Here is a 20,613-nt window from a genome sequence, read left to right on the forward strand (position 1 = left end):
TCCCCGTTCCCAGGTGGTCATGTACCTCAACAGGCAGCAGTCCTCAGTATAATATCTGTGAGCAGATGGTTCAGATCAGGGAAGACCACATGAGGTTCATCTCTGAGCTGGCTCGCTACAGCAACAGTGAGGTGAGCACCTAGCAACACACCTAGTCCTGTCTCAATCTCTACACCAAACACACCTAGTCCTGTCTCAATCTCTACACCAAACACAACTAACACAACTAGTCCTGTCTCAATCTCTACACCAAACACACCTAGTCCTGTCTCAATCTCTACACCAAACACACCTAGTCCTGTCTCAATCTCTACACCAAACACACCTAGTCCTGTCTCAATCTCTACACCAAACACACCTAGTCCTGTCTCAATCTCTACACCAAACACACCTAGTCCTGTCTCAATCTCTACACCAAACACACCTAGTCCTGTCTCAATCTCTACACCAAACACACCTAGTCCTGTCTCAATCTCTACACCAAACACAACTAACACAACTAGTCCTGTCTCAATCTCTACACCAAACACACCTAGTCCTGTCTCAATCTCTACACCAAACACAACTAGTCCTGTCTCAATCTCTACACCAACCACAACTAGTCCTGTCTCAATCTCTACACCAAACACACCTAGTCCTGTCTCAATCTCTACACCAAACACACCTGTCTCAATCTCTACACCAAACACACCTAGTCCTGTCTCAATCTCTACACCAAACACAACTAACACAACTAGTCCTGTCTCAATCTCTACACCAAACACACCTAGTCCTGTCTCAATCTCTACACCAAACACACCTAGTCCTGTCTCAATCTCTACACCAAACACAACTAGTCCTGTCTCAATCTCTACACCAAACACACTACCTGTCTCAATCTCAAAAACACACCTAGTCCTGTCATACACCAAACACAACTAGTCCTCTACACCAAACACACCTAGTCCTGTCTCAATCTCTACACCAAACACACCTAGTCCTGTCTCAATCTCTACACCAAACACACCTAGTCCTGTCTCAATCTCTACACCAAACACAACTAGTCCTGTCTCAATCTCTACACCAAACACACCTAGTCCTGTCTCAATCTCTACACCAAACACACCTAGTCCTGTCTCAATCTCTACACCAAACACACCTAGTCCTGTCTCAATCTCTACACCAAACACACCTAGTCCTGTCATAATTTCTACACCAAACACACCTAGTCCTGTCTCAATCTCTACACCAAACACAGTCCTGTCTCAATCTCTAGTCCTGTCTCAATCTCTACACCAAACACACCTAGTCCTGTCTCAATCTCTACACAAACAAACACACACTAGTCCTGTCTCAATCTCTACACCAAACACACCTAGTCCTGTCTCAATCTCTACACCAAACACACACCAAACTAGTCCTGTCTCAATCTCTACACCAAACACACCTAGTCCTGTCTCAATCTCTACACCAAACACACCTAGTCCTGTCTCAATCTCTACACCAAACACACCTAGTCCTGTCTCAATCTCTACACCAAACACACCTAGTCCTGTCTCAATCTCTACACCAAACACACCTAGTCCTGTCTCAATCTCTACACCAAACACACCTAGTCCTGTCTCAATCTCTACACCAAACACACCTAGTCCTGTCACTACACCAAACACACCTAGTCCTGTCTCAATCTCTACACCAAACACACCTAGTCCTGTCTCAATCTCTACACCAAACACACCTAGTCCTGTCTCAATCTCTACACCAAACACAGTCCTGTCTCAATCTCTACACCAAACACAACTAGTCCTGTCTCAATCTCTACACCAAACACACCTAGTCCTGTCTCAATCTCTACACCAAACACACCTAGTCCTGTCTCAATCTCTACACCAAACACACCTAGTCCTGTCTCAATCTCTACACCAAACACACCTAGTCCTGTCTCAATCTCTACACCAAACACACCTAGTCCTGTCTCAATCTCTACACCAAACACACCTAGTCCTGTCTCAATCTCTACACCAAACACACCTAGTCCTGTCTCAATCTCTACACCAAACACACCTAGTCCTGTCTCACACACCAAACACACCTAGTCCTGTCTCAATCTCTACACCAAACACACCTAGTCCTGTCTCAATCTCTACACCAAACACACCTAGTCCTGTCTCAATCACACCAAACACACCTAGTCCTGTCTCAATCTCTACACCAAACACACCTAGTCCTGTCTCAATCTCTACACCAAACACACCTAGTCCTGTCTCAATCTCTACACCAAACACACCTAGTCCTGTCTCAATCTCTACACCAAACACACCTAGTCCTGTCTCAATCTCTACACCAAACACACCTAGTCCTGTCTCAATCTCTACACCAAACACACCTAGTCCTGTCTCAATCTCTACACCAAACACACCTAGTCCTGTCTCAATCTCTACACAAACACACCTAGTCCTGTCTCAATCTCTACACCAAACACACCTAGTCCTGTCTCAATCTCTACACCAAACACACCTAGTCCTGTCTCAATCTCTACACCAAACACACCTAGTCCTGTCTCAATCTCTACACCAAACACACCTAGTCCTGTCTCAATCTCTACACCAAACACACCTAGTCCTGTCTCAATCTCTACACCAAACACACCTAGTCCTGTCTCAATCTCTACACCAAACACACCTAGTCCTGTCTCAATCTCTACACCAAACACACCTAGTCCTGTCTCAATCTCTACACCAAACACACCTAGTCCTGTCTCAATCTCTACACCAAACACACCTAGTCCTGTCTCAATCTCTACACCAAACATACCTAGTCCTGTCTCAATCTCTACACCAAACACACCTAGTCCTGTCTCAATCTCTACACCAAACACACTAGTCCTGTCTCAGTCCTGTCTCAATCTCTACACCAAACACACCTAGTCCTGTCTCAGTCTCTACACCAAACACACCTAGTCCTGTCTCAATCTCTACACCAAACACACCTAGTCCTGTCTCAATCTCTACACCAAACACACCTAGTCCTGTCTCAATCTCTACACCAAACACACCTAGTCCTGTCTCAATCTCCTACACCAAACACACCTAGTCCTGTCTCAATCTCTACACCAAACACACCTAGTCCTGTCTCAATCTCTACACCAAACACACCTAGTCCTGTCTCAATCTCTACACCAAACACACCTAGTCCTGTCTCAATCTCTACACCAAACACAACTAGTCCTGTCTCAATCTCTACACCAAACACACCTAGTCCTAGTCCTGTCTCAATCTCTACACCAAACACACCTAGTCCTGTCTCAATCTCTACACCAAACACACCTAGTCCTGTCTCAATCTCTACACCAAACACACCTAGTCCTGTCTCAATCTCTACACCAAACACACCTAGTCCTGTCTCAATCTCTACACCAAACTAAACTAGTCCTGTCACTCAAAACACACCTAGTCCTGTCTCAATCTCTACACCAAACACACCTAGTCCTGTCTCAATCTCTACACCACATACCTAGTCCTGTCTCAATCTCTACACCAACCACAACTAACACACCTAGTCCTGTCTCAATCTCTACACCAAACACAACTAGTCCTGTCTCAATCTCTACACCAAACACACCTAGTCCTGTCTCAATCTCTACACCAAACACACCTAGTCCTGTCTCAATCTCTACACCAAACACAACTAGTCCTGTCTCAATCTCTACACCAAACACACCTAGTCCTGTCTCAATCTCTACACCAAACACACCTAGTCCTGTCTCAATCTCTACACCAACCACAACTAACACACCTAGTCCTGTCTCAATCTCTACACCAAACACACCTAGTCCTGTCTCAATCTCTACACCAAACACACCTAGTCCTGTCTCAATCTCTACACCAAACACACCTAGTCCTGTCTCAATCTCTACACCAAACATACCTAGTCCTGTCTCAATCTCTACACCAAACACAACTAGTCCTGTCTCAATCTCTACACCAAACACACCTAGTCCTGTCTCAATCTCTACACCAAACACACCTAGTCCTGTCTCAATCTCTACACCAAACAGTCCTGTCTCACCTAGTCCTGTCTCAATCTCTACACCAAACACACCTAGTCCTGTCTCAATCTCTACACCAAACACACCTAGTCCTGTCTCAATCTCTACACCAAACACACCTAGTCCTGTCTCAATCTCTACACCAAACACACCTAGTCCTGTCTCAATCTCTACACCAAACACACCTAGTCCTGTCTCAATCTCTACACCAAACACACCTAGTCCTGTCTCAATCTCTACACCAAACACACCTAGTCCTGTCTCAATCTCTACACCAAACACACCTAGTCCTGTCTCAATCTCTACACCAAACATACCTAGTCCTGTCTCAAACACAAACACACTAGTCCTGTCTCAATCTCTACACCAAACACACCTAGTCCTGTCTCAATCTCTACACCAAACACACCTAGTCCTGTCTCAATCTCTACACCAAACACACCTAGTCCTGTCTCAATCTCTACACCAAACACACCTAGTCCTGTCTCAATCTCTACACCAAACACACCTAGTCCTGTCTCAATCTCTACACCAAACACACCTAGTCCTGTCTCAATCTCTACACCAAACACACCTAGTCCTGTCTCAATCTCTACACCAAACACACCTAGTCCTGTCTCAATCTCTACACCAAACACACCTAGTCCTGTCTCAATCTCTACACCAAACATACCTAGTCCTGTCAATCAACCAAACACACCTAGTCCTCTACACCAAACACACCTAGTCCTGTCTCAATCTCTACACCAAACACACCTAGTCCTGTCTCAATCTCTACACCAAACACACCACACCTAGTCCTGTCTCAATCTCTACACCAAACACACCTAGTCCTGTCTCAATCTCTACACCAAACACACCTAGTCCTGTCTCAATCTCTACACCAAACACACCTAGTCCTGTCTCAATCTCTACACCAAACACACCTAGTCCTGTCTCAGTCTCTACACCAAACACACCTAGTCCTGTCTCAATCACACCAAACACACCTAGTCCTGTCTCAATCTCTACACCAAACACACCTAGTCCTGTCTCAATCTCTACACCAAACACACCTAGTCCTGTCTCAATCTCTACACCAAACACACCTAGTCCTGTCTCAATCTCTACACCAAACACACCTAGTCCTGTCTCAATCTCTACACCAAACACACCTAGTCCTGTCTCAATCTCTACACCAAACACACCTAGTCCTGTCTCAATCTCTACACCAAACACACCTAGTCCTGTCTCAATCTCTACACCAAACACACCTAGTCCTGTCTCAATCTCTACACCAAACACACCTAGTCCTGTCTCAATCTCTACACCAAACACACCTAGTCCTGTCTCAATCTCTACACCAAACACACCTAGTCCTGTCTCAATCTCTACACCAAACACACCTAGTCCTGTCTCAATCTCTACACCAAACACACCTAGTCCTGTCTCAATCTCTACACCAAACACACCTAGTCCTGTCTCAATCTCTACACCAAACACACCTAGTCCTGTCTCAATCTCTACACCAAACACACCTAGTCCTGTCTCAGTCTCTACACCAAACACACCTAGTCCTGTCTCAATCTCTACACCAAACACAACTAGTCCTGTCTCAATCTCTACACCAAACACACCTAGTCCTGTCTCAATCTCTACACCAAACACACCTAGTCCTGTCTCAACACCAAACATCTCTACACCAAACACACCTAGTCCTGTCTCAATCTCTACACCAAACACACCTAGTCCTGTCTCAATCTCTACACCAAACACACCTAGTCCTGTCTCAATCTCTACACCAAACACACCTAGTCCTGTCTCAATCTCTACACCAAACACACCTAGTCCTGTCTCAATCTCTACACCAAACACACCTAGTCCTGTCTCAATCTCTACACCAAACACACCTAGTCCTGTCTCACTGTAGTCCTGTCTCAATCTCTACACCAAACACACCTAGTCCTGTCTCAATCTCTACACCAAACACACCTAGTCCTGTCTCAATCTCTACACCAAACACACCTAGTCCTGTCTCAATCTCTACACCAAACACACCTAGTCCTGTCTCAATCTCTACACCAAACACACCTAGTCCTGTCTCAATCTCTACACCAAACACACCTAGTCCTGTCTCAATCTCTACACCAAACACACCTAGTCCTGTCTCAATCTCTACACCAAACACACCTAGTCCTGTCTCAATCTCTACACCAAACACACCTAGTCCTGTCTCAATCTCTACACCAAACACACCTAGTCCTGTCTCAATCTCTACACCAAACACACCTAGTCCTGTCTCAATCTCTACACCAAACACACCTAGTCCTGTCTCAATCTCTACACCAAACACACCTAGTCCTGTCTCAATCTCTACACCAAACACACCTAGTCCTGTCTCAATCTCTACACCAAACACACCTAGTCCTGTCTCAATCTCTACACCAAACACACCTAGTCCTGTCTCAATCTCTACACCAAACACACCTAGTCCTGTCTCAATCTCTACACCAAACATACCTAGTCCTGTCTCAATCTCTACACCAAACACACCTAGTCCTGTCTCAATCTCTACACCAAACACACCTAGTCCTGTCTCAATCTCTACACCAAACATACCTAGTCCTGTCTCAATCTCTACACCAAACACAACTAGTCCTGTCTCAATCTCTACACCAAACACAACTAGTCCTGTCTCAATCTCTACACCAAACATACCTAGTCCTGTCTCAATCTCTACACCAAACACACCTAGTCCTGTCTCAATCTCTACACCAAACACACCTAGTCCTGTCTCAATCTCTACACCAAACACACCTAGTCCTGTCTCAATCTCTACACCAAACACACCTAGTCCTGTCTCAATCTCTACACCAAACACACCTAGTCCTGTCTCAATCTCTACACCAAACACACCTAGTCCTGTCTCACCAAACATACCTAGTCCTCTACACCAAACACACCTAGTCCTGTCTCAATCTCTACACCAAACACACCTAGTCCTGTCTCAATCTCTACACCAAACACACCTAGTCCTGTCTCAATCTCTACACCAAACACACCTAGTCCTGTCTCAATCTCTACACCAAACAACACCTAGTCCTGTCTCAATCTCTACACCAAACACACCTAGTCCTGTCTCAATCTCTACACCAAACACACCTAGTCCTGTCTCAATCTCTACACCAAACACACCTAGTCCTGTCTCAATCTCTACACCAAACACACCATACCTAGTCCTGTCTCAATCTCTACACCAAACACAACTAGTCCTGTCTCAATCTCTACACCAAACACACCTAGTCCTGTCTCAATCTCTACACCAAACACACCTAGTCCTGTCTCAATCTCTACACCAAACACACCTAGTCCTGTCTCAATCTCTACACCAAACACAACTAGTCCTGTCTCAATCTCTACACCAAACACACCTAGTCCTGTCTCAATCTCTACACCAAACACACCTAGTCCTGTCTCAATCTCTACACCAAACACACCATACCTAGTCCTGTCTCAATCTCTACACCAAACACACCTAGTCCTGTCTCAATCTCTATAGTCCTGTCTACACCAAACACACCTAGTCCTGTCTCAATCTCTACACCAAACACACCTAGTCCTGTCTCAATCTCTACACCAAACACACCTAGTCCTGTCTCAATCTCTACACCAAACACACCTAGTCCTGTCTCAATCTCTACACCAAACACACCTAGTCCTGTCTCAATCTCTACACCAAACACACCTAGTCCTGTCTCAATCTCTACACCAAACACACCTAGTCCTGTCTCAATCTCTACACCAAACACCTAGTCCTGTCTCAACACCAAACACACCTAGTCCTGTCTCAATCTCTACACCAAACACACCTAGTCCTGTCTCAATCTCTACACCAAACACACCTAGTCCTGTCTCAATCTCTACACCAAACATACCTAGTCCTGTCTCAATCTCTACACCAAACACACCTAGTCCTGTCTCAATCTCTACACCAAACACACCTAGTCCTGTCTCAATCTCTACACCAAACACACCTAGTCCTGTCTCAATCTCTACACCAAACACACCTAGTCCTGTCTCAATCTCTACACCAAACACACCTAGTCCTGTCTCAATCTCTACACCAAACACACCTAGTCCTGTCTCAATCTCTACACCAAACACACCTAGTCCTGTCTCAATCTCTACACCAAACACACCTAGTCCTGTCTCAATCTCTACACCAAACCAAAATCTCTACACCAAACACACCTAGTCCTGTCTCAATCTCTACACCAAACACACCTAGTCCTGTCTCAATCTCTACACCAAACACACCTAGTCCTGTCTCAATCTCTACACCAAACACACCTAGTCCTGTCTCAATCTCTACACCAAACACACCTAGTCCTGTCTCAATCTCTACACCAAACACACCTAGTCCTGTCTCAATCTCTACACCAAACACACCTAGTCCTGTCTCAATCTCTACACCAAACACAAACTCTACACCAAACACACCTAGTCCTGTCTCAATCTCTACACCAAACACACCTAGTCCTGTCTCAATCTCTACACCAAACACACCTAGTCCTGTCTCAATCTCTACACCAAACACACCTAGTCCTGTCTCAATCTCTACACCAAACACACCTAGTCCTGTCTCAATCTCTACACCAAACACACCTAGTCCTGTCTCAATCTCTACACCAAACACAGTCCTGTCTCAATCTCTACACCAAACACACCTAGTCCTGTCTCAATCTCTACACCAAACACACCTAGTCCTGTCTCAATCTCTACACCAAACACACCTAGTCCTGTCTCAATCTCTACACCAAACACACCTAGTCCTGTCTCAATCTCTACACCAAACACAACTAGTCCTGTCTCAATCTCTACACCAAACACACCTAGTCCTGTCTCAATCTCTACACCAAACACACCTAGTCCTGTCTCAATCTCTACACCAAACACACCTAGTCCTGTCTCAATCTCTACACCAAACACACCTAGTCCTGTCTCAATCTCTACACCAAACACAACTAGTCCTGTCTCAATCTCTACACCAAACACAACTAGTCCTGTCTCAATCTCTACACCAAACACACCTAGTCCTGTCTCTAATCTGTCTCAATCTCTACACCAAACACACCTACCTAGTCCTGTCTCAACACCAAACACAACTAGTCCTGTCTCACTCTACACCAAACACACCTAGTCCTGTCTCAATCTCTACACCAAACACACCTAGTCCTGTCTCAATCTCTACACCAAACACAACTAGTCCTGTCTCAATCTCTACACCAAACACACCTAGTCCTGTCTCAATCTCTACACCAAACACAACTAGTCCTGTCTCAATCTCTACACCAAACACACCTAGTCCTGTCTCAATCTCTACACCAAACACACCTAGTCCTGTCTCAATCTCTACACCAAACACACCTAGTCCTGTCTCAATCTCTACACCAAACACACCTAGTCCTGTCTCAATCTCTACACCAAACACACCTAGTCCTGTCTCAATCTCTACACCAAACACACCTAGTCCTGTCTCAATCTCTACACCAAACACACCTAGTCCTGTCTCAATCTCTACACCAAACACACCTAGTCCTGTCTCAATCTCTACACCAAACACACCTAGTCCTGTCTCAATCTCTACACCAAACACAACTAGTCCTGTCTCAATCTCTACACCAAACACACCTAGTCCTGTCTCAATCTCTACACCAAACACAACTAGTCCTGTCTCAATCTCTACACCAAACACACCTAGTCCTGTCTCAATCTCTACACCAAACACACCTAGTCCTGTCTCAATCTCTACACCAAACACAACTAGTCCTGTCTCAATCTCTACACCAAACACAACTAGTCCTGTCTCAATCTCTACACCAAACACACCTAGTCCTGTCTCAATCTCTAGTCCTGTCTCAATCTCTACACCAAACACAACTAGTCCTGTCTCAATCTCTACACCAAACACACCTAGTCCTGTCTCAATCTCTACACCAAACACACTAGTCCTGTCTCAATCTCTACACCAAACACACCTAGTCCTGTCTCAATCTCTACACCAAACACACCTAGTCCTGTCTCAATCTCTACACCAAACACACCTAGTCCTGTCTCAATCTCTACACCAAACACACCTAGTCCTAGTCCTACACCAAACACACCTAGTCCTGTCTCAATCTCTACACCAAACACACCTAGTCCTGTCTCAATCTCTACACCAAACACAACTAGTCCTGTCTCAATCTCTACACCAAACACACACCTAGTCCTGTCTCAATCTCTACACCAAACACAACTAGTCCTGTCTCAATCTCTACACCAAACACAACTAGTCCTGTCTCAATCTCTACACCAAACACACCAAACACAACTAGTCCTGTCTCAATCTCTACACCAAACACACCTAGTCCTGTCTCAATCTCTACACCAAACATACCTAGTCCTGTCTCAATCTCTACACCAAACACACCTAGTCCTGTCTCAATCTCTACACCAAACACACCCTAGTCCTAGTCCTGTCTCAATCTCTACACCAAACACAACTAGTCCTGTCTCAATCTCTACACCAAACACACCTAGTCCTGTCTCAATCTCTACACCAAACACAACTAGTCCTAGTCCTACACCAAACACACCTAGTCCTGTCTCAATCTCTACACCAAACACACCTAGTCCTGTCTCAATCTACACCAAACACACCTAGTCCTGTCTCACCAAACACAACTAGTCCTGTCTCAATCTCTACACCAAACACACCTGTCTGTCAATCTCTACACCAAACACACCTAGTCCTGTCTCAATCTCTACACCAAACACACCTAGTCCTGTCTCAATCTCTACACCAAACACACCTAGTCCTGTCTCAATCTCTACACCAAACACACCTAGTCCTGTCTCAATCTCTACACCAAACACAACTAGTCCTGTCTCAATCTCTACACCAAACACACCTAGTCCTGTCTCAATCTCTACACCAAACACACCTAGTCCTGTCTCAATCTCTACACCAAACACACCTAGTCCTGTCTCAATCTCTACACCAAACACACCTAGTCCTGTCTCAATCTCTACACCAAACACAACTAGTCCTGTCTCAATCTCTACACCAAACACAACTAGTCCTGTCTCAATCTCTACACCAAACACACCTAGTCCTGTCTCAATCTCTACACCAAACACACCTAGTCCTGTCTCAATCTCTACACCAAACACACCTAGTCCTGTCTCAATCTCTACACCAAACACAGTCCTAATCTCTACACCAAACACAACTAGTCCTGTCTCAATCTCTACACCAAACACACCTAGTCCTGTCTCAATCTCTACACCAAACACAACTAGTCCTGTCTCAATCTCTACACCTAGTCCTGTCTCAACTCTACACACACCTAGTCCTGTCTCAATCTCTACACCAAACACACCTAGTCCTGTCTCAATCTCTACACCAAACATACCTAGTCCTGTCTCAATCTCTACACCAAACACAACTAACACACCTAGTCTCAATCTCTACACCAAACACAACTAGTCCTGTCTCACCTCTACACCAAACACCTAGTCCTGTCTCAATCTCTACACCAAACACACCTAGTCCTGTCTCAATCTCTACACCAAACACACCTAGTCCTGTCATAATTTCTACACCAAACACAACTAGTCATGTCACAATCTCTACACCAAACACAACTAGTCCTGTCACAATCTCTACACCAAACACAACTAACACACCTAGTCCTGTCTCAATCTCTACACCAAACACAACTAGTCCTGTCTCAGTCTCTACACCAAACACACCTAGTCCTGTCTCAATCTCTACACCAAACACAACTAGTCCTGTCTCAATCTCTACACCAAACACACCTAGTCCTGTCTCAATCTCTACACCAAACACACCTAGTCCTGTCTCAATCTCTACACCAAACACACCTAGTCCTGTCTCAATCTCTACACCAAACACACCTAGTCCTGTCTCAATCTCTACACCAAACACACCTAGTCCTGTCTCAATCTCTACACCAAACACAACTAACACAACTAGTCCTGTCTCAATCTCTACACCAAACACACCTAGTCCTGTCTCAATCTCTACACCAAACACAACTAACACACCTAGTCCTGTCTCAATCTCTACACCAAACACACCTAGTCCTGTCTCAATCTCTACACCAAACACACCTAGTCCTCTCTCAATCTCTACACCAAACACACCTAGTCCTCTCTCAATCTCTACACCAAACACACCTAGTCCTGTCTCAATCTCTACACCAAACATACCTAGTCCTGTCTCAATCTCTACACCAAACACACCTAGTCCTGTCATAATTTCTACACCAAACACAACTAGTCATGTCACAATCTCTACACCAAACACAACTAGTCCTGTCACAATCTCTACACCAAACACAACTAACACACCTAGTCCTGTCTCAATCTCTACACCAAACACAACTAGTCCTGTCTCAGTCTCTACACCAAACACACCTAGTCCTGTCTCAATCTCTACACCAAACACACCTAGTCCTGTCTCAATCTCTACACCAAACACACCTAGTCCTGTCTCAGTCTCTACACCAAACACACCTAGTCCTGTCTCAGTCTCTACACCAAACACACCTAGTCCTGTCTCAATCTCTACACCAAACACACCTAGTCCTGTCTCAATCTCTACACCAAACACACCTAGTCCTGTCTCAATCTCTACACCAACCACAACTAACACACCTAGTCCTGTCTCAATCTCTACACCAAACACACCTAGTCCTGTCTCAGTCTCTACACCAAACACACCTAGTCCTGTCTCACTACACAAAAACACACCTAGTCCTGTCTCAATCTCTACACCAAACACACCTAGTCCTGTCTCAATCTCTACACCAACTAACACACCTAGTCCTGTCTCAATCTCTACACCAAACACACCTAGTCCTGTCTCAATCTCTACACCAAACACACCTAGTCCTGTCTCAATCTCTACACCAAACACACCTAGTCCTGTCTCAATCTCTACACCAAACACACCTAGTCCTGTCTCAATCTCTACACCAAACACACCTAGTCCTGTCTCAATCTCTACATCAAACACACCTAGTCCTGTCTCAATCTCTACACCAAACACACCTAGTCCTGTCTCAATCTCTACACCACACCAAACACAACACACCTAGTCCTGTCTCAATCTCTACACCAAACACACCTAGTCCTGTCTCAATCTCTACACCAAACACACCTAGTCCTGTCTCAATCTCTACACCAAAACACAACACACCTAGTCCTGTCTCACCTACACCAAACATACCTAGTCCTGTCTCAATCTCTACACCAAACACACCTAGTCCTGTCTCAATCTCTACACCAAACACACCTAGTCCTGTCTCAATCTCTACAACAAACACACCTAGTCCTGTCTCAATCTCTACACCAAACACACCTAGTCCTGTCTCAATCTCTACACCAAACACACCTAGTCCTGTCTCAGTCTCTACACCAAAACACAACTAGTCCTGTCTCAGTCTCTACACAAACACAACTAGTCCTGTCTCAATCTCTACACCAAACACACCTAGTCCTGTCTCAATCTCTACACCAAACACAACTAGTCCTGTCTCAGTCTCTACACCAAACACAACTAGTCCTGTCTCAGTCTCTACACCAAACACAACTAGTCCTGTCTCAGTCTCTACACCAAACACACCTAGTCCTGTCTCAATCTCTACACCAAACACACCTAGTCCTGTCTCAGTCTCTACACCAAACACACCTAGTCCTGTCTCAATCTCTACACCAAACACAACCTAGTCCTGTCTCAATCTCTACACCAAACACAACTAGTCCTGTCTCAGTCTCTACACCAAACACACCTAGTCCTGTCTCAGTCCTGTCTCAATCTCTACACCAAACACACCTAGTCCTGTCTCAATCTCTACACCAAACACACCTAGTCCTGTCTCAATCTCTACACCAAACACACCTAGTCCTGTCTCAATCTCTACACCAAACACACAGTCCTGTCTCAATCTCTACACCAAACACACCTAGTCCTGTCTCAATCTCTACACCAAACACACCTAGTCCTGTCTCAATCTCTACACCAAACACACCTAGTCCTGTCTCAATCTCTACACCAAACACACTAGTCCTGTCTCAGTCTCTACACCAAACACACCTAGTCCTGTCTCAATCTCTACACCAAACACACCTAGTCCTGTCTCAATCTCTACACCAAACACCTAGTCCTGTCTCAATCTCTACACCAAACACACCTAGTCCTGTCTCAATCTCTACACCAAACACACCTAGTCCTGTCTCAATCTCTACACCAAACACACCCTAGTCCTGTCTCAATCTCTACACCAAACACACCTAGTCCTGTCTCAATCTCTACACCAAAAACACACCTAGTCCTGTCTCAATCTCTACACCAAACACACCTAGTCCTGTCTCAATCTCTACACCAAACACACCTAGTCCTGTCTCAATCTCTACACCAAACACACCTAGTCCTGTCTCAATCTCTACACCAAACACACAGTCCTGTCTCAATCTCTACACCAAACACACCTAGTCCTGTCTCAATCTCTACACCAAACACACCTAGTCCTGTCTCAATCTCTACACCAAACACAACTAGTCCTGTCTCAATCTCTACACCAAACACACCTAGTCCTGTCTCAATCTCTACACCAAACACACCTAGTCCTGTCTCAATCTCTACACCAAACACACCTAGTCCTGTCTCAATCTCTACACCAAACACACCTAGTCCTGTCTCAATCTCTACACCAAACACACCTAGTCCTGTCTCAATCTCTACACCAAACACACCTAGTCCTGTCTCAATCTCTACACCAAACACACCTAGTCCTGTCTCAATCTCTACAACAAACACACCTAGTCCTGTCTCAATCTCTACACCAAACACACCTAGTCCTGTCTCAATCTCTACACCAAACATACCTAGTCCTGTCTCAATCTCTACACCAAACACAACTAGTCCTGTCTCAATCTCTACACCAAACACACCTAGTCCTGTCTCAATCTCTACACCAAACACACCTAGTCCTGTCTCTACACCAAAACACACCTAGTCTCTACACCAAACACAACTAGTCCTGTCTCAATCTCTACACCAAACACACCTAGTCCTGTCTCAATCTCTACACCAAACACAACTAGTCCTGTCTCACACCAAACACACCTAGTCCTGTCTCAATCTCTACACCAAACACACCTAGTCCTGTCTCAATCTCTACACCAAACACAACTAGTCCTGTCTCAATCTCTACACCAAACACACCTAGTCCTGTCTCAATCTCTACACCAAACACACCTAGTCCTGTCTCAATCTCTACACCAAACACACCTAGTCCTGTCTCAATCTCTACACCAAACACAAACATACTAGTCCTGTCTCAATCTCTACACCAAACACACCTAGTCCTGTCTCAATCTCTACACCAAACACACCTAGTCCTGTCTCAATCTCTACACCAAACAGTCCTGTCTCAATCTCTACACCAAACACACCTAGTCCTCTCTACACCAAACACACCTAGTCCTGTCAATCTCTACACCAAACACACCTAGTCCTGTCTCAATCTCTACACCAAACACACCTAGTCCTGTCTCAATCTCTACACCAAACACACCTAGTCCTGTCTCAATCTCTACACCAAACACACCTAGTCCTGTCTCAATCTCTACACCAAACACACTAGTCTGTCTCAATCTCTACACCAAACACAACTAGTCCTGTCTCAATCTCTACACCAAACAACACCTAGTCCTGTCTCAATCTCTACACCAAACACACCTAGTCCTGTCTCAATCTCTACACCAAACACACCTAGTCCTGTCTCAATCTCTACACCAAACACACTAGTCCTGTCTCAATCTCTACACCAAACACACCTAGTCCTGTCTCAATCTCTACACCAAACACAACTAGTCCTGTCTCAATCTCTACACCAAACACACCTAGTCCTGTCTCAACACCAAACACAACTAGTCCTGTCTCAATCTCTACACCAAACACACCTAGTCCTGTCTCAATCTCTACACCAAACACAACTAACACACCTAGTCCTGTCTCAATCTCTACACCAAACACACCTAGTCCTGTCTCAATCTCTACACCAAACACACCTAGTCCTGTCTCAATCTCTACACCAAACACAACTAGTCCTGTCTCAATCTCTACACCAAACACACCTAGTCCTGTCTCAATCTCTACACCAAACACACCTAGTCCTGTCTCAATCTCTACACCAAACACACCTAGTCCTGTCTCAATCTCTACACCAAACACACCTAGTCCTGTCTCACTCTACACCAAACACACCTAGTCCTGTCTCAATCTCTACACCAAACACACCTAGTCCTGTCTCAATCTCTACACCAAACACACCTAGTCCTGTCTCAATCTCTACACCAAACACACCTAGTCCTGTCTCAATCTCTACACCAAACACAACTAGTCCTGTCTCAATCTCTACACCAAACACACCTAGTCCTGTCTCAATCTCTACACCAAACACACCTAGTCCTGTCTCAATCTCTACACCAAACACACCTAGTCCTGTCTCAATCTCTACACCAAACACAACTAGTCCTGTCTCATCTCTACACCAAACACACCTAGTCCTGTCTCAATCTCTACACCAAACACACCTAGTCCTGTCTCAATCTCTACACCAAACACACCTAGTCCTGTCTCAATCTCTACACCAAACACACCTAGTCCTGTCTCAATCTCTACACCAAACATACCTAGTCCTGTCTCAATCTCTACACCAAACACACCTAGTCCTGTCTCAATCTCTACACCAAACACAACTAGTCCTGTCTCAATCTCTACACCAAACACACCTAGTCCTGTCTCAATCTCTACACCAAACACACCTAGTCCTGTCTCAATCTCTACACCAAACACACCTAGTCCTGTCTCAATCTCTACACCAAACATACAGTCCTGTCTCAGTCTCTACACCAAACACACCTAGTCCTGTCTCAATCTCTACACCAAACACAACTAGTCCTGTCTCAATCTCTACACCAAACACACCTAGTCCTGTCTCAGTCTCTACACCAAACACACCTAGTCCTGTCTCAATCTCTACACCAAACACACCTAGTCCTGTCTCAATCTCTACACCAAACACACCTAGTCCTGTCTCAATCTCTACCAAACACAAAGTCCTGTCTCAATCACCAAACACAACTAGTCCTGTCTCAATCTCTACACCAAACACACCTAGTCCTGTCTCAATCTCTACACCAAACACACCTAGTCCTAGTCCTGTCTCAATCTCTACACCAAACACACCTAGTCCTGTCTCAATCTCTACACCAAACACACCTAGTCCTGTCTCAGTCTCTACACCAAACACACCTAGTCCTGTCTCAATCTCTACACCAAACACACCTAGTCCTGTCTCAATCTCTACACCAAACACACCTAGTCCTGTCTCAATCTAGTCCTGTCTCACTCTACCAAACACACCTAGTCCTGTCTCAATCTCTACACCAAACACACCTAGTCCTGTCTCAATCTCTACACCAAACACAACCTAGTCCTGTCTCAATCTCTACACCAAACACACCTAGTCCTGTCTCAATCTCTACACCAAACACACCTAGTCCTGTCTCAATCTCTACACCAAACACACCTAGTCCTGTCTCAATCTCTACACCAAACACACCTAGTCCTGTCTCAATCTCTACACCAAACACACCTAGTCCTGTCTCAATCTCTACACCAACCACAACTAACACACCTAGTCCTGTCTCAATCTCTACACCAAACACAACTAGTCCTGTCTCAATCTCTACACCAAACAGTCCTGTCTCACACCAAACACCTAGTCCTGTCTCAATCTCTACACCAAACACACCTAGTCCTGTCTCAATCTCTACACCAAACACACCAAACACACCTAGTCCTGTCTCAATCTCTACACCAAACACACCTAGTCCCACCCCACCTCTACAATCAAACACACCTGTCTCAATCTCTACACCAAACACACCTAGTCCTGTCTCAATCTCTACACCAAACACACCTAGTCCTGTCTCAATCTCTACACCAAACATACCTAGTCCTGTCATAATCTCTACACCAAACACACCTAGTCCTGTCTCAATCTCTACACCAAACACACCTAGTCCTGTCTCAATCTCTACACCAAACACAACTAGTCCTGTCTCAATCTCTACACCAAACACACCTAGTCCTGTCTCAATCTCTACACCAAACACACTCTACACCAAACACAACTCCTGTCTCAGTCTCTACACCAAACACACCTAGTCCTGTCTCAATCTCTACACCAAACACACCTAGTCCTGTCTCAATCCTACACCAAACACAACTAGTCCTGTCTCAATCTCTACACCAAACATACCTAGTCCTGTCTCAGTCTCTGTCCTCAATCTCTACACCAAACACAACTAGTCCTGTCTCAATCTCTACACCAAACAGTCAACTAGTCCTGTCTCAATCTCTACACCAAACACACCTAGTCCTGTCTCAATCCCTACACCAAACACACCTAGTCCTGTCTCAATCTCTACACCAAACATACCTAGTCCTGTCTCAATCTCTACACCAAACACACCTAGTCCTGTCTCAATCTCTACACCAAACACACCTAGTCCTGTCTCAATCTCTACACCAAACACAACTAGTCCTGTCTCAATCTCTACACCAAACACACCTAGTCCTGTCTCAATCTCTACACCAAACACACCTAGTCCTGTCTCAATCTCTACACCAAACACAACTAGTCCTGTCTCAGTCTCTACACCAAACACAACTAGTCCTGTCTCAGTCTCTACACCAAACACACCTAGTCCTGTCTCAATCTCTACACCAAACACACCTAGTCCTGTCTCAATCCCTACACCAAACACAACTAGTCCTGTCTCAATCTCTACACCAAACATACCTAGTCCTGTCTCAGTCTCTACACCAAACACAACTAGTCCTGTCTCAATCTCTACACCAAACACAACTAGTCCTGTCTCAATCTCTAGTCCTGTCTCACCCCAACACACCTAGTCCTGTCTCAATCTCTACACCAAACACAACTAGTCCTGTCTCAATCTCTACACCAAACACACCTAGTCCTGTCTCAATCTCTACACCAAACACACCTAGTCCTGTCTCAATCTCTACACCAAACACACCTAGTCCTGTCTCAATCTCTACACCAAACACACCTAGTCCTGTCTCAATCTCTACACCAAACACACCTAGTCCTGTCTCAATCTCTACACCAAACACACCTAGTCCTGTCTCAATCTCTACACCAAACACACCTAGTCCTGTCTCAATCTCTACACCAAACATACCTAGTCCTGTCATAATCTCTACACCAAACACACCTAGTCCTGTCTCAATCTCTACACCAAACACACCTAGTCCTGTCTCAATCTCTACACCAAACACACCTAGTCCTGTCTCAATCTCTACACCAAACACACCTAGTCCTGTCTCAATCTCTACACCAAACACACCTAGTCCTGTCTCAATCTCTACACCAAACACAACTAGTCCTGTCTCAATCTCTACACCAAACACACCTAGTCCTGTCTCAATCTCTACACCAAACACACCTAGTCCTGTCTCAATCTCTACACCAAACACACCTAGTCCTGTCTCAATCTCTACACCAAACACACCTAGTCCTGTCTCAATCTCTACACCAAACACACCTAGTCCTGTCTCAATCTCTACACCAAACACAACTAGTCCTGTCTCAATCTCTACACCAAACACACCTAGTCCTGTCTCAGTCTCTACACCAAACACACCTAGTCCTGTCTCAATCTCTACACCAAACACACCTAGTCCTGTCTCAATCTCTACACCAAACACAACTAGTCCTGTCTCAATCTCTACACCAAACACACCTAGTCCTGTCTCAATCTCTACACCAAACACACCTAGTCCTGTCTCAATCTCTACACCAAACACAACTAGTCCTGTCTCAATCTCTACACCAAACACACCTAGTCCTGTCTCAATCTCTACACCAAACACACCTAGTCCTGTCTCAATCTCTACACCAAACACCTAGTCCTGTCTCAGTCTCTACACCAAACACACCTAGTCCTGTCTCAATCTCTACACACCAAACACAACTAGTCCTGTCTCAATCTCTACACCAAACACACCTAGTCCTGTCTCAATCTCTACACCAAACACACCTAGTCCTGTCTCAATCTCTACACCAAACACACCTAGTCCTGTCTCAATCTCTACACCAAACACACCTAGTCCTGTCTCAATCTCTACACCAAACACAACTAGTCCTGTCTCAATCTCTACACCAAACACAACTAGTCCTGTCTCAATCTCTACACCAAACACACCTAGTCCTGTCTCAATCTAGTCCTGTCTCAACACCAAACACACCTAGTCCTGTCTCAATCTCTACACCAAACACACCTAGTCCTGTCTCAATCTCTACACCAAACACACCTAGTCCTGTCTCAATCTCTACACCAAACACACCTAGTCCTGTCTCAATCTCTACACCAAACACAACTAGTCCTGTCTCAATCTCTACACCAAACACACCTAGTCCTGTCTCAATCTCTACACC

The 20,613-nt window shown here is 45.0% G+C and overlaps 1 protein-coding gene across 2 annotated transcripts in view; it reads left to right on the forward strand.

The window, feature by feature from the left end:
* Nucleotides 1-20,613, forward strand: part of LOC135524828 (cytoplasmic FMR1-interacting protein 1 homolog) — a 93,982-nt gene that overhangs the window by 60,399 nt on the left and 12,970 nt on the right. For both annotated transcript variants that reach the window (XM_064952685.1, XM_064952684.1), the window contains exon 11: nt 14-131. In XM_064952685.1, the coding sequence (XP_064808757.1) occupies nt 14-131 (118 nt within the window). The remainder of the gene's footprint in view (nt 1-13; nt 132-20,613) is intronic.

This window comes from Oncorhynchus masou, chromosome 31 (assembly GCF_036934945.1).
Source record: "Oncorhynchus masou masou isolate Uvic2021 chromosome 31, UVic_Omas_1.1, whole genome shotgun sequence".
Taxonomy (NCBI): Eukaryota; Metazoa; Chordata; class Actinopteri; order Salmoniformes; family Salmonidae; genus Oncorhynchus; species Oncorhynchus masou.